Source organism: Bombus impatiens, unplaced genomic scaffold (genome assembly GCF_000188095.3).
Source record: "Bombus impatiens unplaced genomic scaffold, BIMP_2.2 scf_0162, whole genome shotgun sequence".
NCBI classification, from domain to species: Eukaryota; Metazoa; Arthropoda; class Insecta; order Hymenoptera; family Apidae; genus Bombus; species Bombus impatiens.
In genome coordinates, this window is record NT_176581.1 from 49,116 (window position 1) to 70,132 (window position 21,017).

Sequence of the window (21,017 nt, forward strand, 5' to 3'; positions counted from 1 at the left end):
ATTTCCCGTCCGGAATGTTGGGACAAACCCCAATACACTAGTCCAGACTTTTACTATAGCCGCCTTTAAGTAATAAAAATAAGAAATAGTCTTAATGTTCCAATCTGACTTTATGACGATGGGTTTGGGCTCGAAGTGACATGGCAGGTCACCGGGCGTAGCCACGGTCACGGGAGGGACATGTACCTGACAGAGAGTATGAAATGATTATATGGCTCTCCTTAAAACAAAGATTAACCCGCGAAGCGGGGAGAGGAGTATATAAGGGCAGCCTCTTTTGGATTAACGGAGTCAGAGTGAGAGTTAGCGCTAGTCAGTTAGTTAGTGAGTCGTTGAACGATTGAGTTATCGGGAAGTTACCCGAATCGAGTAGCGCGTTGATACGAGTCCTCCCGTGGATCGTGGATTCGTTGTCGAACCTGAATTCGCTGTCACCATCATCCCGACCATCCTATTACCATTACCCGTAGCCTCTGGTAGTGTCCACATTCGTACTTATAGAGATTGGCTACATTCGCGACGGTAAAGTAAGTAAAGGTTCGTCGAACGCCCAAGTGCCACCCTGCCTCCGACATATATATATATATATATATATATATATATATATATATATATATATATATATATATATATATATATATATATATATATATATATATATATATCTATATATATATATATATATATATAGACTAGATTGTTTAAAAATTTTCGATAATTTAATCGAGATTACCTTTTGAATAATAATTACGAGACTAAGTTTCCAATTATATCTAAGTGATCCATAAATTGTTTTTAAAATATTTTTGAAGTACGAATTATTTATAAGTTATTTAAAAATTGCCTATTATTTAATTAAAATTAATTATCGAATACTAATTACACGATTAAATTTAACGCGAATTAAACTGTCATGGTTTGATCGCATACGTTTGTGAAATAACTGACGTCTCAATGAACCGTTCCAAATAGATTAGTCAACTGGCAACTACAGATATTGCTTGATAAAGCAGTTTAAATTTACTGGCTACAAATTGCTGTCACCTACACTCTACAGAACAGAATTAAATTGCCGAAGCGTTTACCTCGTCTGACTGCCAACAGTATACGAGCTTCTATAGAAGCCTTGCAAGTAGTCATTCAGATAACCAACAAACTTTAGATGCACCACGTATTGCTTGCCACTCTTCAACGTGTCCAACGTTCTAATCACGTAAAACTGCCGTTCAGTGTCGTTTCTCTGTTCCATGATTTTGATTATCTTCTCCACTTTCTTGATTTCTGAATACTCCTTGATATTTGTGAAACTTTCATTGATATGCATATCCACCGCGTGCAGTGTCACATTTTTCGTGTCTTCCGTAACGTTCACTAGAATTTTTACCTGAAAATATAAAAATTATTTTAATTTCTGCAGTGTTTCCTTAAAAGTAACGCAGTGAGTCATGAATCATGAAAGTGTTTCAACACTTGTAGAAAGTCTTCGTGAATGTATTATTTATAAAGGACATTTTGACATTTCATTAGCATTGTATCGAGATGCGACTATCGTGATTAACATACTGATAAAATTTGAAAGGAATCTGAAAATATATATCCAAGTTACAAGACATTTATTCTAATCATACAATCATATTCTAATACTACAAAAATCATCCAAGTCATTAAATTATTCATTAATCATAGATATAGTCATTAATATAGTTATAAGTCAAAATATTTAGAGAAATCATCTATAGTGTTGATTATATGTTACATAATGGTTCAATTATATGGTATAAGACCTCCACTAATTGACAATAGAGCACACGCACATACATACATCTAATTTCATCGTTAATATGGATCCATTAATATTGCACTTATGTATATAATCATTAATAATGATCTAATGATATAAAGATAGTAGACTGTTTCCTATCTTTTTCATTTATTATTAAGATGATGAAATTAAGAAATTAATTCCAAAAGTTCCCGATATTTATGCATTATACATATATCTTGTAAAGTTCATTCGTTAATTTTTATTTTTGTATAATTATCATAAAGAAACAACACCAGTTCACCAAGGGGTGAACGAGCCACTGTAAGTAGAAAGTTTGGAGCGCCATCTACTATGAGTATAGTTTACAAAACTACAGTGAAAACTTGCAGAATTTTATGAACTACACTCATAATAGTTTTGTTTACGAACTTGTATAGACTCCCCTTTATTAGTATTTTTGTAAAATATATAATTATTAATATCTATTTTCCTCTTTATATTCATACGTTTAATTCTTTTTATTTATATAAAATTATTGGAATTGCTATTATAGTGTTATCTCTGACGTCTGATAAATATGATTATATTGAAGAAGGGAAAATATGGCTAGAAAAAATCCCAAACTTTCTGTTTTTACAGGCTATTTCACTCCTACGTGAACTTGTAATCATCGTTCTAGTTTTTAATATTTGTTCTACATCTTCTGAATTAAAATATTTTCAGATCATCAGGATTCGTCGCTCTTTTGATCTGTTAGGCAAAGAAGAAACAGTTCCTGTTTGATAGTTTCATGATCGTTTCACTAATATTTCAAAAAATTAAATTTTCAAAAAATTAATATACATTAATATACATTCTTGAGAATTAAGCTTTTGTACAGAAAATAACTTTCACTGAATGCAATTCTTACTTGTTTTCCGATTCGTTAACGAGTTCACTGTTTGTTTGTGAGAATATCGCAGGAGAAGTACTTAGATTCATAAAAAGTGCAACTGCTTCATTTAAAAACACAGAAATAAACTCAAAAATGCATGTTCCTAGCACGTAGTACGTTCCAAGCCACACTACTTCCTGTCATAAACCGCATTACAATTATAAAATGACTCAAAGGCTCCAACGTATTACTAGGATTATGATAATCCCTTACTCTAAATTGAAAGAATTGAATTTAAAATGAAAATTTCCTACCATCTCCTTTATCAAATAAGACGTCAATGGATTTGATCTTTTTTACAAACTAAAAAACTAATCGGTTATATCTGTTTACTAAAACACCTATTTCCTTCGAAATCTCGACGTAGTTATTTACAATTGTAATTACTTTTATGGAAAATGTGAATATTGGATTAGAATTATATTCTAAGAAATGTATTTTTAACGTATTTTCTTTACGCTATTGAAAGTGTTTTTTTATGTAAATGTAACAGACGAAATGCAGATTACTTAGTCTTTATTATACTAGAGCGTAACGCATGAAATATTTGTTGCCTGTCTTCGCTTAGAAAAGGAATAATTTTTGTTTTGTATTATAAAGCATTAAGAAGTATTATATAGAAAAATTGGTTTTTCTAATATTAAGTTTGTTGGAATGTATGTTAAATCTCTTTATCAAGAGTGATTACTCTTTCGAGATTCTGAGGTAAGTGCTATACGACCCCACACAGTTCACTTACTAAACTGTGTCAATGCTTTTCTCACTCCATGGTCAAATTCTCCAGAGAAAGTGTCTATTTTTTGGCAATGCGATTAAATCCCAACCCACGTAATGCATCTTCTAAACCAGCGCCGTTCAAAATTATCTCCCGAGAGACAAATATCGTCCTCATCAACACTTTAAATGAATACCTCGCGCTTTTTATTCATTAGGATTCGAGGTTCATGTTTGACTTCTTAGGCTGCATATCCATTTGTTGCTTACCATTGCTGCATATTAATGTGGATGGGTAAATATTATATTATTGTGTATCGAAATGTGGTCCAAAGATACAGAATTATTTGCCGGTTTTTCGTCTTTATATCAAAGTCCGTGGACATACAGAAAAGTAATGTGGTAAAGCAGTTACGACTGATAGACAAAACAAGTGAATTATCCTTCCGTATATCCGCGGCCAAAGGGAAGGATGACGAGATATAGTCCACTCAAATCAGCCTCAAAGAAGGCCAAATTCGATTAAATTTTCTTATGCGATCTTATAGAAATCGTGTTCAGGGACAAAACCTATGTGTTTAGCACTCAAGATTTCTTGCATAAAATTTGTGAATATAAAATTTGTTAAAAAGTGTGCAAAGTTTCATCTTCAAATATTTAATATTTTGCAAAAAGCTATTTAACAACCAAAAATACAATGTTCGGAATTCGTACAGCAACTGGCGGGGGCTTTGTTTATTATCGAAAAGCTATGCTATCATATACAACTAGAAACTAATCGATTTTTTAACTTTCAACTATTTAAAAATAGCACCAAAAATTATACATCATTTTACTTTTTTTACAAGTCTATTAACACTGATAGAATACATTTAGATAACATAGAAGATTCATTTAGAGGATAACATTTGTGGTTAATATATATAGTATATATATAATACATAATAATAATATTTAATAACAAAGTAACAATTCCATTTTTTTAATGTTCGTTATAAAAGCATATGGAGGCAATGCTAATGATTATAACCAACAATAAATTAATGGCAGAAGTAATAAATTAAGCGTAAGCAACTAAAAATTTATGTATTCTGAAATCAATTTATTTTTAAATTATGCTACTGAATTAATAAATGTTTCAATGAAGTATGCTAAATTAAGCTGAAGATCCACTGAGGTTAATTTAAGCCAATCCAAGCTCAGCCCGTCCAAGCTGCACCACGTTAAATTACCATGGTTCTTGACACAGACCCTTTGTACATATCTGTATCAAAAGGTTCGTCTCCGGTTTTACAATGTACAGCAGTGCACATGCGGTTCGGGAAAGCTCCTTGAAGGGCTGCTGCGAATTTATGAAGCGCCCGGCGCATCTGAATCATGAGATGTGCCGAACATAGTACATTATAGTGAAAAAAACAAATAGATTTGGAGTTTTCCAATTGGTAGATCATGGGTCATAAATATGTAAATTGTTCGTTATTTACGATTAAAATTTGTTATCTATTATTCATTATGCGTGTACTCATTAAACTTTTCCTTTTAAAAATTAGAGTGTTAGGTGATTAAGGAATTACAAACTATTTTCTAGATAGTTTGATACGTTACAATAGATTGCAACGTATGAAATACAAAGACAAAAAATACCGCTTCATGTCTTTCCTTGTCTTTTACATGACAAAATAAAGTACGGATACGTATGCAACGGTGATACGCAACGGTGATACGCAATAGTGATACGCAATGGTGATACGCAATGGTAATACGCAACGATCATACGTAACGGTGATATGCAACGATCATACGTAACGATGATATGCAACAAATGGATATGCACCTTTTTAGCATCGTGCGGTTTCTTTGATGACGAACGAACACATTACACGAAATAAGAGATGGGATACCGTAGTTTTATTATCGACATCTCATAGCTCGATCACTTCGAGTCGCCGGCTACCTACTTTACATACGTTCGCTCAAACCGAGTTCTTACTGAACCTGACCACTCACTCATAAATTTCGGTATGGCTAAGTAGCGGTGGGCTATCTGCCATAATATTGTTAAAGAAATGCATTGTCGCATTCATGTAGGATCTCATTGTAAAAATTATATTTAATATTATTTTTGAAAGCAATGTTGTCTTAAGTTATATTAAATCTTTACAAAATATATAATAAAATAAATATTTAAAAAAATGATACCCTACTACACAAAATGGGAAAAATTAAGAAAACAAGGTGTACAATTGTGTTTTACTTAGAAATGTAAGGTACAGATTCAAATATTTTTAAGAATTTACAGAGAAGTTAAAAATGCCGCTGCGCACAGTATTTACAGAGTTTAAGCGAAATTGTAATCATACAATTGGAATAAGTGTTTGAGATACTTTCACGATACGTTAAAATATAGCAGTTAATGTTACGTCGAGTGCAATATCATCAAATTTCCAAACAGAACTATTAGTTATAAATATTTAATCAGTGCGAGTGTCCGACTACGGCAGTTTTAAACTCTATCATCTATCTGTAAATTCGGTAATTTAATATTATCATTCTACATTTAATTATTTAGAAATATCTGAACGAATATCTTATATTTCTGAGTAAAACACATACCATTTTGTCTTTTTCATTTTTTTAGTTTGCGGTAGTCGGATATCATTTTTAAAAATATTTACTTTATTTAATCTTCCTTAGCTTAATCCCTTTTTTACTGTTTTATAATTATAAATTATTCATCTTCAATTTGTCTATTTGCACATATATTATCTATATATGATATAACTTTCCTATAAATGTCTATAAATAAATGATTTGCAATGTGATAATGAATAATAATTGTTTCCAATATCATTTTTGGCTAAGTATAGTTCTATTTGTTGTTTTTGTACTCGAAATAGCATTATTTATTAAATATATATGTCGGATATGAAAGGATATCGGGGCCTTTCTTTTGGAATGTTTGAGAAGGTCGCCAATGCTTTAGTCCAGACCTTTTATTATAGCTGCACTTAAATAATAAAATTGAGACATAGTTGTTTATGTTCTAATCCGAGTATGGGTGCCCGAAATTTCTGACAGTGGTCTTGGGCTCAAAGTGACATAACAGATCGCTGAACGTAGTCACGGGTACAGGAGGGACGTGTACCTAACAGAGGTATGGAGTAATTATATAGCTCTCCTTAAAAACAAAGATTGACCCGCGAGGTACAGAGAGGTACAGATAGGAGTATATAAGGGCAGTTCCCTTGGATTGAGGTTCAGTCCGATAAGTTCTACTTGTACGGTGGACAAGTACGTTGAGTCACGCCAGAATCGTGGATCAAATCGCATTTGTCATCCTGTTGACCGTGGATTCGTTATCGAACCTAAATTCATTGTTATCAACATCTCGATTATCTCATCACCGCCATTACTTGTTAAACTCTGTAGTAATTACATTTGCATCAGTAAGATATCATCTATAATACATTACAACGATGTACAATACACCTGAAGATTCGTTATATGCCCCTAAGTCCAATGATAACCCGACATATATATGAAACATCTGCCGTAAATAGCAAATGATAAATAACAGGATGTATCCTCTAAGATCAACTACCATTGTTTCAAACAAAAGTTACAAATGTTTCGAACAAAAATTAGTTAGTTTTCAGCTCAGTAGACATTTTGATATTAAACATTTTCAAAACTCCGTTATCGATAAAAAAATCAGTCACCGTGATTTCTCTAAATGATTTATTTTGGATTTTACAGAGTTGTAGCTAACGTCAAGATGAAATCAACGACTTACTATACTGTGAACTCATTATTATTATGATGACTTTGAACGAGATAGTTCATTATAACGCGTACTGCAAAAGAATAATATCGTTATTGCTGGATTTTGGAAATAAACTTATTAGTTTGACAGTCTTAATTAAATTACATATTTTCTGAATTCTGCATGTAATTTGACTGAAGTAAAGTAATTTTCCATGTTGTTTCTCGTGACTGCACTTAAATTTCTGAATTCAAGGTCATCTCAAGGCCATAGCATAGTAGGCAATCGCTAAATTCGTTAGCTACAACTTAGCTACAACTCTATCAAGTTCACAACATATAATGTCATTTAAAAAAAATGAAGATGACCTTGATTTCTTATTAAATAAAATCCTATATACTACAGAGCTTACAGCATTCTCGTAACGTACACGAATCGATTGAAACCTAAGTAAAAATCAGTAAAATTATACATGTTATAAACATATATCTAATAAACACAAACATTCAGGCTAGACGCAATACCCTCCTCCTAGCATAGTGGGATAAAAATTGTTTTTTGTCCATTCTTTATTTTCAGAACTAATATCTGTATCACATACCATTGCAAGAAAATTTAGAAAATCAACGACACATAATATATGCACTACGTCCATCAACGACCCTTTTCAAAGGTAATGTTAATATCATAATATTCGATTTAACCGCAGAAGAACTTAAAGTAAATTTAAAAAAATTACTCAAATTCGTGCGTATTCATCACCATTACAAAGAAAATACTAAAGAAATTCCATCACGTTTTGAACTAAAAAATAAAATAAAAAAAAAAATAAAAAATACACAGCACGCAAAGAGAATGGATGAATGTTAAATTTTATGCATATAAATCATGTATGCAAACGAATAATATGTGTACATTGCTCAGAATTATTAAAGAATTACTACTATGAAGGATAATAATAATATATAAAGATATAATATATAAAGAATAATAATATATAAAAGAATAAAAAATAATAATATATAAAGAATAATAATATAAATGTAAATGAAAATTTATATTTTTGTGGATGCAATTAAAGCAGTGGAATCTAAGTAGAAAATTCTTTCGGTCACTAAATAATCTAACGAATAAATTACCTCGGATGTAATTTTACATATTTTTGTATATTATATGCATTATATATATTTTTGCATTTTCAAATTTTCCATAAATGCATAAACATCTGCTGGAGATAAAGACCGACCTTAAAACGATTATTAAAAAACAACTGTATACATGGATTGGTTATAAAAATTAAAGACACGTGAAAAACGATCGTCTTATTATTCTGGATAGTGCAATTCTTCATATAATGTAAGTAAAGAATATAAACTTAATAAATGGGTGTTACGATTTAAAAAAAATTGAGAAACGCTGCTTTAAACGATTCAACTTTCTTTGAACGTTTAATAAACATTTTTCCTTCATTTAAGAGGTAATCAATCAAATCTTTCTAAAAACAACGTATTTCGAAGAAACGTCAATAAACAGTATAATTTCTATACTGCAACGAAATTAATTCAGACGAACAATCAATCTTCGTCCAATCGGTAATACGTATGTATATGTTAATCGAGATGTGTTAATAGAAAGTTCTCGTTCAAGGATACAGTTGAAGACTAGAAAAGAAAGAAAGAAGAAAACGATTCGTACCTCGCCATGGAAAGTAAAATTTCCCACTTGTATGAACGGTATTAGCTTCAACTCGTACGAATCTGGCACCACAGATCTTGGTAATCGGACGTCCAATTTTTTCTTGTTATACGTGTCCTTATTAAACAGACCACGACCCTCGAATTCTGAATTACAGAAGTCACCGCATGGTTTAACGAGCTTTTCCTCAAGACATGGCGCAAGATGATAGACCAGAAGCCCGGTCACGACCAAAGATATAAAGACAGCAGCACCAAAAAGGAAAGCGCCGCAAGGAGAGACTGTGCAACCTCTTTTACGTCCAAACGTTGTTGTGTGTGCGTCCATCATCGCCAAAACCTCGCGGGACTGGGTCATATCACGTGTAAACCTGAAACGACGAAAAGAAAGTGAGAATTTTGGTCTTGATAAGCATCCGATAATACTGTCGTATATAGTGGTACTATTTTTGGCAAAATTAAGGTTATTGTTAGAGAGGAAATCTAGAATTAAAATAGAATTTGAAGGTGAAAGATTATTCAATAATTCATTATTAATAAATATTAATAAATAATTAGTAATAAATGAATATGGATATTTAGAAATATTTAGAAAATATTAAATAATAATTTAAAAGCAGTATCTTTAACTTTATGTTAAAGTTATTATTGTGAACTAATTTATTGACAATCATAAAAGATATATTTAAAATTTTAAATGTGTCATTCTGGATTCGGGTTAGGCTACTATATGTAAACTTTCAATTACTTTTTGTAACTAACAATTGGTTTTTGTAACTAACAATTGACATAGACGTAAAAATATTTTTTATTTTGTATACATATAATATACCAGACAAATAATGAATTAAAGATTTACTTTATTGCATTAGAATAGAAATTTACAGCAATTATATTTATTATTGGAAATAAGGGCGACCTCACTGACTTCATGACTTTGAAATATGTTATCAAGCTCAACATTCTGAACCTCTTTCGACATATGTACATTACGATATGTGATTATAAGCTAAGAAAACAGAATCGCCAATTAGTAATGTACAACAACACTTGATAATTTTAAATTGTATCAAACTATATTAATTTATACATAATTAATTTATTATTGATTAGTATTCCTTGTTCTCTTATAAGGCAATATTGAAGCTAAATTCTACATTCGTTCATACAAGCTGTATTCTGTAAAGAATATTTTGAATGCATGTATAAAGAATATTAAGAAAGATTTTCGAAATATGTATTGTATTATACAATGAATATTCGGTGTCTCGAATATATTCAGACTCTAGTATAATTTTAACTTCTATGTTCTATATCTGAAACAAATATAGACAAGACAACAGAAATGTTTAGCAACACATTGAATGTCAGCATTACATGAATGTCAGAAAGTAAAAAGCTTTTAATTTAAAATAAACCATTGATTAAATATTTAAAAAATTATTGAAATAAAGTGAATTTTCATATCCCAAAAATGTTCAGACACTTTATAAATTGAAAAACACTAAAACAACAGTTAAAAACACTAAAATGACAATTTTTGCTAAAAATTTTACCTGATACTCCTTTTGTTCAGTAACATCTTTTAAGCAGTTCAATGTGATGAAGATTATTTTTTGTTAGTAATCGACGCTATATTTTATTCCTCAATTACTCGAGATTATCATTTTCCTTTATTGTTTATTATTTTCCCCAATGCAGTTCATTCCATAGGAATGATCATACTTATGTAAAGAAACTTGTTATCTTAATTTGATAACATAAATTTTCTAATATCTCCCAATATCCTTGCAACTTGAAAATGCATATTCTTCATCGGTTTATCTTGTAATACTCGGGTAACATTACATAATTAATTAACAGATTTTTTATGTTTGATACATTTTAAATTAGCGAATTTTTTATTTCTGACATCTATAGACCGTATTGTAATATGTTATGTTATAATTTTTTAGAATATTTTATGTCAGTAGTCAAAAAAGGAAAACTATACTGATTTATTGTCGAAGTACTAGAACTTAAATGGAAAAAAATGAATTTTAAATTTGCGAGAATATCACAATACATTACAAATCAAAGATATTAAATTAAGATAAGAAGTTTTTACAATATGACCGCCTCTACGGAATGAACAGAACTACAGGATTAGTAAGAAACAATAATAAACACTAAAGAAGAATGACAAATTCGTTTAACAGAAGAATAACATACAGCATTGATTACTAACAAAAAATAATCTTCTACATATTAAACTAGTTAAAACATCTCTTTTTGAGGATAAGCAAAAGGGGCATCGAATAAATTATTAAACCTTTATACAAAATTGCCAGTTTAGTTTTTTAACATTAATTTATAAAATGCTCGAATATTTTCGAGACATGAAAATTCGCTTCTTCTTTCAACATTTCTTTCAATATTTGAATAACGATTTATTTTAAGGCAAAAGCTTTTTGTTTTCTGACATCTATATAGTATATTTCAATATACTACATCTTTGTTGTTTTATCTGTATTTATTTTAGATATAGAACACAGAGTTAAAGTTATGCTAATAATCGGAATATTCTCGAGTATTATTAGTAGTTGAATATTTTTATGATATAACTAATTTTTCTTCCTTCAAAATATTTAAAAACTATTTGACAGTCTTAAGGCATTTACGATAATGACCTTATAATAGCAACTAATCTATATCTTTAAGAAATATTTTCATATGATGTTATACATGTAGACAGTAGATATGAATATTTAGATATTCCCTTTATGGTATTATGTGTCTGTAGTTTTATCTGGTTCAAAATTTTGTTAGATAGTAAATAAACTCCTAATTAAACATAAGATTTATTATAGAATGTGCTATGAGAAGAAAGGAAGTTCACATTATGAATAAATTACTTGAATCACTAATAAAGGGATGACACAGATATAATAAGTTTATTGAAACATTATTTAACAGGATCCTTCAAAAGGATTTGATGTCTAGCGAATAAAAGCAGATTGCACAAAATATTAATCATTTCAATGATTATAAAAATGACTGTCTTAAACCATTATACATATATGTAGATATATCGGTTCTGATTGAAATAATTATGAGAACCGAACAAATATTATAACTTTTATGGATATAAGGGTTCTCGCTCATATCGGTTTTGTTTTCGGTTATTTGGTACCGATATTGCGTAAATTTCATATCGGTTATGTAACTGTCATTTTTCGGTTCTGCATCAGTTACGACCCAGTTCTATAAGGTCATATAGTAGATATCAGCATTCTAATGCCGGTTCGATTTCGGTTCTTATTGATTCATTTATTGATTTTGCGAAAATATTGATATGTATTAAATACATATTACAAGTATGGTATTACGTATCTTAAGATTGAAATTAAAAAATTTATTTCTATAAATTAGGAATTTTAATTACTTGTAATTTCATTGTAGTGGGGTCTCATAATTAATATATCGTTCATTATTTTTGCAATTATTTTCGAACGATATGCAGATAAAATAAATTCCCATCCCAAAAATTTATTTCGGTTTTCGGTACTACGTACGAAGTGTAAAGAAAGTAAGTATAAAGGAATCGTAGCGTTATTCTACATTGTACACTTTCGGATTGGTAGAAATTTGAAAAAGAAGGTACTGTGGAAACGACATTAACCTTGATTATTGCAACGCATTCTACTCATTACGAGGAATAGAAATTTAGAATGTCGGAAATTACCCCTTCTCTCGGAAAAACATGGTAAAATTTTAATGATTCTCAAATTAACTTTATTCGGAACAAATATATATAGGGTCATTGGTAACTGGTGGTACAAGCGGAAAGGGGGCGATTCTACGCGAAAAAAGAGGTCGAAAATATAGAATAAAAATTTTTCGTCTGAGGCTTTGTTTTCGAGAAAATCGACTTTGAATTTTCGCTCGGTATGCCTGCATTTTATCACGTCTCGTTATAACGGATCTCACTGTAGATCGTTATCTCGATGGAAAAATTAAAAAAAAAATTTTTATTCTATATTTTCAATTTCTTTTTTCACGTAGAATCACCCCCTTTCCGCTTGTATCACCAGTTACTAATGACCCTGTATATTTGTACTTATATTTACATTTACTCTTAGTAAGTGAAATAAAGTGATTCGCTACTCATGGGTCACATCATTCTTTAGATCACTGAACTTCCTTCTTTGTGGAATAAGATACATCCTTCATGATTCGGTTCTATCTGTTCGATAGTAATGCCAAGTCGAGTATACTTTCTATTGCCTACGATACAAAATAAATATTTGCAAAATCAAACAGATTTTTGATATTTTATTGTGTTTTACTTAACTACGATTCCGAATACCTATCAGAATCATCATTGGCGGAAAAGAAACCGGAGTGGAATACATCGAATTAAACGTCGTTTTTATTATTGAAAGTGAAGAATTACACATAATTTTGGGGATAAGCTTGAGCGAGAAAAAGAAAAAGAAAAGGACAAAAAAAGGAATATGTGCAATACATAATGAGAGATTTGGAATATTAATCTGTATTAATAGATGCTACTTTTTTTACACGTCACTGGCAATAAAACCAGTTTAAAGAATTTAAGCCAGCTGAAACTTTAACATTTTTTTTTTTTTTTTTTTTAAGGAAATGTCATTTACGCCTCATGGTTTCTTTCAGAATTTTGTTTCTTATGATGCGTAGAATACGTTGCAATAATATAAAATTTTGATCCTGAACTTCAAGGTTAAGGTCATTTCTCCACTAGCTTTTTTATAAATCTTTATCTTTTATACCCTGTACATATATCGATTTCGGTTTCGGTACTCATCTATTTCGGTATAGATTTGTCATCGTAATAGCGTAATGCACAAGCTTAGAGGTATCGGAATTTAAAGTCATCCCGTTCTCGATTTCGATGCTTTTCAAATATGTTGCAGAAATCAACATTTTGAAGATCTTCTTCCTACACATGTTACCCCGAGACTCTCTTAGGTTCCGAGATATCCGCAAATAATCGTCGGTACTACTACAGTTAATCCTGCTCATACCTATTTATGTCTATTTTTGATACAGCGACAAGCATAGTCGCCTCGCTCAATCTTCATTTATATAAATACAAACAAAAGAATGGGGTTAGGTCCCTTGCGACTAGTCCTACAAATTCCATCCGAATACTTTAATATCAAACATTTGTTTTCAATATTAATAGTTTTTTGTCATAAATAGGATAATAATTTCTTTTGTAAGGAATTCCATGATAGATTGATTGACGTGTTAAAAATGTGCGGTTCTATTAAAAAGGATAAGGTTGACCTTTATACAATTCTTGAACAATTCTCACAACACATTCACAGAGATTCAAGTGACACGAGATTTACGAGGCATGTTAGAAACTTTGATGTCGAACAAAGGTCAGCTTCATTTTTTTATTAGCTTCATATTAAAATGTCCTCAATGAGGACTCCTCACATTCTAGCAGCAAAACGACATTCAGCCGCGCGCGACTGTTGTGCACGCGGGTACAGCACGATATACTCCATATACTTTGTAGTTGTGCGCGACCACTGTCGCGGTGAATCGCGCCTTGACTTTTGTAGTCGCGGTAGTGCGAATGGGAATTATGCTATATACGATAATGGATTTTCTAATCGCACAACTGTGAGTCGCGTGCGATTGTAAATTGAAAAGAGGCTTAAAGAGAAAAGAGGTTAGATTTTTTTTTGTCCGACCGCCGTAAGGTAAAAACCTAGGGAAATAGTGTATTCCTCTCCTAGTGGGGAAGTAGTTGTTCAAAATGTTGCTTTCTTCAACATGACTACTAAATAATTACCAACATCCGTTTTATTTGACTCTTCATAGAAAACATAGCTGGAATTTAGAATTTTAATACTATCCTATCACTAATTCTAAAATAATAAATAGTAGATGGTTATCATTATATTACAATTTAATTTTGAATGTAAATCTTAAAGTATTTAATGCTCATACTTGTAATATTTAATACATATGTATTAACATTTTCCCAAAATGAATAAGAGTGAAGGTCAGTAAGAATCGAAATCAAATTGATACATGTAAGAATACATATATCATGTATGTACGTATTATAGATTATACAATACTGCATCGTAACCAGTACAGAGCCGAAAAATAATAGTTACAGAGTCGATATGGAAACGATATAATATCAATCTTCAAGAACTGGAACTGATGTGCGCGAGAACCGTTATATTCAGAACAGTTATAACACCTTTTCGGTTCTTTTAACTGTTTCAAGAACCGAAACCGGTATCATAACTGTTTTAATTAAACTAACTTTTTATAATAATTTTTTTGGCAAACTATGCATAATGTTTGAATTAAGTATTTAAAAAGCAACAACAAATATAAATAACTATCATCTATCTTAATATTCATTTATAAAAACAGAACATTTCCGTTTGATAGATGACCTGAAACTTTTGACATGGAATATTAATTATTTCTAGGTAATTAATACTTATTAAGTGAATTACTAATAATTTTTTAATTAAATACTTTTTAGGACTATCCGATATAAAGTAACATAAAGTAATACTTAATACTTATTAATAGAAACAAACCACAGATGCACTTCCAGTTAATAAGTGGCTAAAACTTCTGCATAGTATTGTAGTATAGTATTGTATATAAACTTTTGAACTAAATTTTTAAAAATTTAGAACGTTTAAACACTCATTGTTTGTCATCGAAGAAACGTGTCATTTGTTCGTAAATAATATTGGTTTCAACCTGTTTATTCAAGAATTCAGTCACACGTTTTTTCATCCTCACCGGCACGGCGCGGCGTTCCATCCTTCAGACCTACCTATATGTACACACTGTAATTAGCATCTGTGACGAAATACACGAAGGCTGTCATTGGAGCATTGTCCCGGAGAAACTTCCTCTCCGGCGTAAACAGGGTGAAGGCAAGCGATCATTAAAAGTAATTTCACGTTCAGAATAAACACGTCAAGGAAACGCGAGTTGCCTTTAAACGGACGGAAAAGTCTTTCTAATTGGCCGTCGCTGTTGCCTCTTATTGCTAACGGATCAGTTAATAGCAACTGCAACTTCTGTGAGATCGATTTATGGGAATATCGATTGAGTCGGTCAATGTAAGCAATTACGACTTCATACTATCACTGTTATGATAAAACTCTGTTGTGTGAACTACTTATTCTACCATTACTACTGAACAGTCTGCTATTTGGATTTTGTTGACCGAGGTTGCATTATTCAATCGTGTGACTTAAAAATATATATGGATAATTGCGTTATAATATTGCTACTTTAAAAGCGTAAATGCTTGGACCTAAGTTGCAATACATGTATACATACGTATGTAAATATATTATTATTATGTTCGAATATTTTCATCAAAATATTTTGGTGACATAATAAAGAGTTATTCTTCCATTACTCTATTATTATTTAAACAAGTATATGTAATAAATAAAGAATTTTTGCATTCTTGTTATCTTCGTTGTAAATATATCCCTGCATAACATATTTCTCTTCTCTTCACTTATATGTATATTTATTTAAAATGGCTTAAATTATATAGGTTTTTGAACATTTTTGCGACAGATTGTAACTTTCACGCCATGTGATACCGATAAACTAACATTAATCGTAAAAAAGTATCACAATATATGTATAGTTACTCCTATTAATATTCGGAAATCTTTTAGAACAAAACTATCTTTTTAAAATTGGATCAAGCGACTTAATTTCTCTCTACTCTTTTTCCTTTTGAGAAGTTAGTTACCAGATGACGTACAAAAATGTTGCAAAAAATGTAACTGGTTGAAATTGTGAACAGAAAAAGAAAGTCACTTTCTACAACTTTTTTTATTTCAGTTTATAACAAAAGCTTAAACAATATATTGTGGAGATTCATGCCAGTTATATATATGCTGAAAATTTTATCGAAATCAGTTAATGTATAGCTGTTATAGATTATAAACGATTCAGAATAATGAAAACTGCATTTGTTCACGACTATCAGTTTATAACTGTAATAAACAGTTTATAACTGTAATAAAATAAACTGTAAAGATCTAAGCTGTAAAGATTTCTACATTTTTGAATACATGTCACTTGTTTCCGCATCAAACATATATATGTTTATAACTGCCATAAATCTTCAAAATGTGTTGCTTAACTTTTTATTACAGGCCTAGATAAAAAGTTGTAAAAAGCGCTCTCTACTTTCTTCTTCGCGATTTCGATCGATTGCAATTTTTTCAAAATTTTTTTATACGTCATGGAATAAATTGATCCATCTAGTTTCCAAAACAATGTTGTCGTTTGGATCTATCACAAAAAAGTTATTCTGTTTTAAAGTGTGTGCGAATATTAATGGTAGTAACTATATATAATATACATATAATGAATATAAATATTATAGAATTAGAAGACTTAAAAGTTATCTTATTGTAGTATATTAGTAGAAAACAATGCAGAAATATAACATCATAACGCACAATCAAAATAAAGAATGAGGTTAATACATTGTTAATTACAATAACTAATATTTGATTAAAATTAATTTTAACTAATAATAAATCAACTACAGGCAGTACGGTTAAATGCTTTGACAACTAAAAGAAAGATATGGTATACAAAAATTGTTCATAAATGTTTCACTTAATTGTTTCATTTAATTATTAAAAGTATATTATAGTGCAGTTAAGTATAGTATATTATAATAAATGGATTTCAATACATGGGCATCAAGCAATATAAGGTAGCGAAATAAATGAATAAAAAATTGAATGATAGTATGTACGAGGAAATTAGTTAAAAAAATGTTCTTCATGAATTATTTTATTATATATATTTTATTATATTTTATTATATGTATATTATTATATGTGCTTTTCTGAAATGTTTAAAATTAATAATAAGGGCAAAAATTCTATCCTAATTTTGGTTTACTGTTTCCAATGTTTACAGTTTCTTGTTAATATTTTTGGATTTTCTTAACATCTAACATAGATTACAGTGTCACTAAATGATATAATGATAAACATAATATACTTTGGGTTTCCTTTGTTATGTTTGGGGTATAAATAGGGTAACCTTCAAATTACATACATATTTCAATACAAAGAGAAATTAAGCAATTTAGTAAAAGTACTTGTTGAATAATATTATTTCATTATTATGATATCGTTGAAATAAAATAGAATGTTATTAATATTGAATATTTATTAGGACACATTACAAAAATTATATTTTTAAATTATACGCGAAAATATTTCATATAATGATTATAAAAGCATAATGAATATTGTATAAAATTATTGTATTTTTAAAAATAAAAAAAAACAGAATCAGTCTAACAAGCTACATTATTTTCTTTTTCAATAAATTTGATAAAAATTAAAGAAAAACTCTGTAGGTATTACTTTTACTTAATAAATTATGCAGTATAGACGAAAAGTATAGTTTGCTTCTATTATAACTAAATATATGAAAAATTCCGAAAAAGTAACAGAAATAAATAGTTTTCAGGAACCTTTTTCGAAGAAATTACAAAAATATTAGTTACTTTTATTGATTAAAAGATTATGTCAAGATGAAGTTCATTAGTATTGAGATACCTGTACCTGAAAACGAGTAGTTCAAAGATATTTCAACTTTAATTTTGTAAAACTTATCGTATGAAAGACAAGGGAAGGCGCAAGACAATATTCTTGATTTATATTGTCCTTTTTTTTATACATAAGATTTGTAAAGATTAAAGTTAAAATATCTTCTAAACAATGTATTTTAGGATGCAAAGAAGTACCGTAATACTTTTGAAACTAAAAAAGCGGATCGATTGGTGTATAAAAGGAATATGTATTTCTGTCTAAAGGAAAACCGTTGAAAACTTGAAAAATAATGATTTTGTGGAAAAACTCACGAATCTCGATGTTCATCATTTTAAACCAAACAGCTTTGTCCTGATTTGTAGTTTGTACACACCGTGACAAGAAAGTAGCACAAGTTTCTGCAAATTTTACGTAATAAATGCATCCAATTTTGATGCTCAATAATTTTCGATGTATAATACAGTCTATTACTACAAAAGTTGAACAATAAAGTCGTATCATTTAACTATATAGGCATATATAAAGTAAAGAAAAAGATAGGCATATATCTGAAAAGTTGTGACAATATGTTGCCCATTACATACATACATTTATAGTAACATATGTATATGTATGTATGTATATAATGTGTAACACGTTACGCTACTATATATATATAGTCTCGTGTATGACAGTTTATCTTATTGTTGGAACAGAATTTGATACTTTTCTTAAATTAGCATGTTTATAATGCCAGTTTATTGCTCCCAGTCAATTTATACTTTATTTTGTATTATTTCCTTCTGAGTATTGGAGTAAATTTTGAATTATTTGTCATTTCCTTCGTAAAATACATAAAATGTTTAAAGCAGAATATCTTATTTTTGTAATGTTAGAATTCTTCCTATTTCACCCATGATTAAGGGGTTTCCACACAGTGTGCTGAGAACTTGATAAAATAACATGATAAATGCACACGATAAATGGGAATAACAAATAGAAGATGTGCAATAATGCTTGACTTAATCACATTGATAATTTAATTTAGCAGAAAGAAATTTTGAAATATATTTAAGTTACAAGATCTCTTCTACATTCCTACTTGTTATAGTAATAGATTGCAGCATATAATAAAAATCTTTGAATATCGAAAATAAATATATTTAATCTGCACAGATAGTAAGAACATTAAATTTTTAGGGTGCGCTATCAGCAAAAGTAACTGAAATATTAAAGAATCCAAGGTACACAAAACATCACGTTTATATGTATAGTGAATATACAAATACACATAATACACCGTATATAGTAAAAAGAGCCCAATTTTAATAATGCAATTATTTCGTTGCTTTCATTTTTCTTACAATATTAATAAAAGTTATATCACAACTATGATAGTAACAATTGAGCTTATTCACGCAGATACAAACATAGACTGCCGTAATGCTTTCTCATACCAAACACACCAGCAAATGCCTATATGTCAATTACTATGTACGAAATCTTAGCAAGAATTCTATACCGTGTCAAATGTCGCAACAACGATTATACCATTAATTCAAAATATTCACTTGTAATGTTACTAATATAACATTTTGTGCTGCTTAAAAATGTCCTAAATAATTATAAAATAATGACCAGACATTTAACCATATAGATTGGGGGACTATCAAGTAGAAAAGATGATTAAAATTTTAAATTACATTTCAAAATTATATTTTTTCTATTTTTGTCTATAATGCTTATGCACAACGTTTCTATTCCAAATTATATTTATAAATTGTAATGTAGAATTTCATTTAGGAAAGGTGTTAAAGAACACTTCTTCCCAAATAAAATTACATTCAAGTACTATCGCCTAAACACAAAACGATTCATATAATTTTCACTTAATTCCAACAAATAAATCGATATAATTCAAACAAAAAAATTTTGTCTCATGATACAATACACGATAAATTCCTCAAATAATGTTTGTTCGTGAAAGGATTTTTAACTTTTACAACTTAATTTACTTCAACTCGCTTCGGTAACAAGAAGAATTTTTTACTTAAACTAAACCAGATAGTTCACAATGTCCATAAAAATATTTGTACGACAAAAGCTTCACACAACTAAAAATATACCATATATCACTTTTATATACTATTATATATCTGCCTTATATTAAATCCACAAATTACGGTTATCTCACATTCTAGATTATAGATTTACAATAACTGACACACAATGTTTCATTTCAAAATTTACCTACCATGAACAGTAAACAGAACGATGCCTAGATTACTGAAGAGCCTGTAAATCACGTGAAATTACTCCGCAGTGATCGAAACTAATTGAAAGTTAAAATGGATACACGAGAGAAACGAATACACACGACCTTATATCACACGAAACAGCGTTCAGCGCGACAAAACTTTGAACATTAGTTTCCGACGAGGCATGCCAATTGACGACGATCATAAAGGTAGACCAGGAGAAACCGACGACGTGTCGAGAACCTGCCGCTCAACTCGATGGTTTGCGCGAGACTGCCGCGGACTGGTGC

The 21,017-nt window shown here is 29.9% G+C and overlaps 1 protein-coding gene across 1 annotated transcript in view; it reads right to left on the bottom strand.

Moving 5' to 3' along the window:
* The window catches only part of LOC100744964 (aminopeptidase N), a 49,467-nt gene extending 28,450 nt beyond the window's left edge, over positions 1-21,017 (bottom strand). The window contains exons 1-3 of the mRNA XM_003487564.3: positions 20,724-21,017; positions 8,872-9,241; positions 1,086-1,384 (exon numbers count right to left, since the gene is read on the bottom strand). Coding sequence (XP_003487612.1) covers positions 1,086-1,384; positions 8,872-9,228 — 656 coding nt within the window. The 5' untranslated portion in view covers positions 9,229-9,241; positions 20,724-21,017. The remainder of the gene's footprint in view (positions 1-1,085; positions 1,385-8,871; positions 9,242-20,723) is intronic.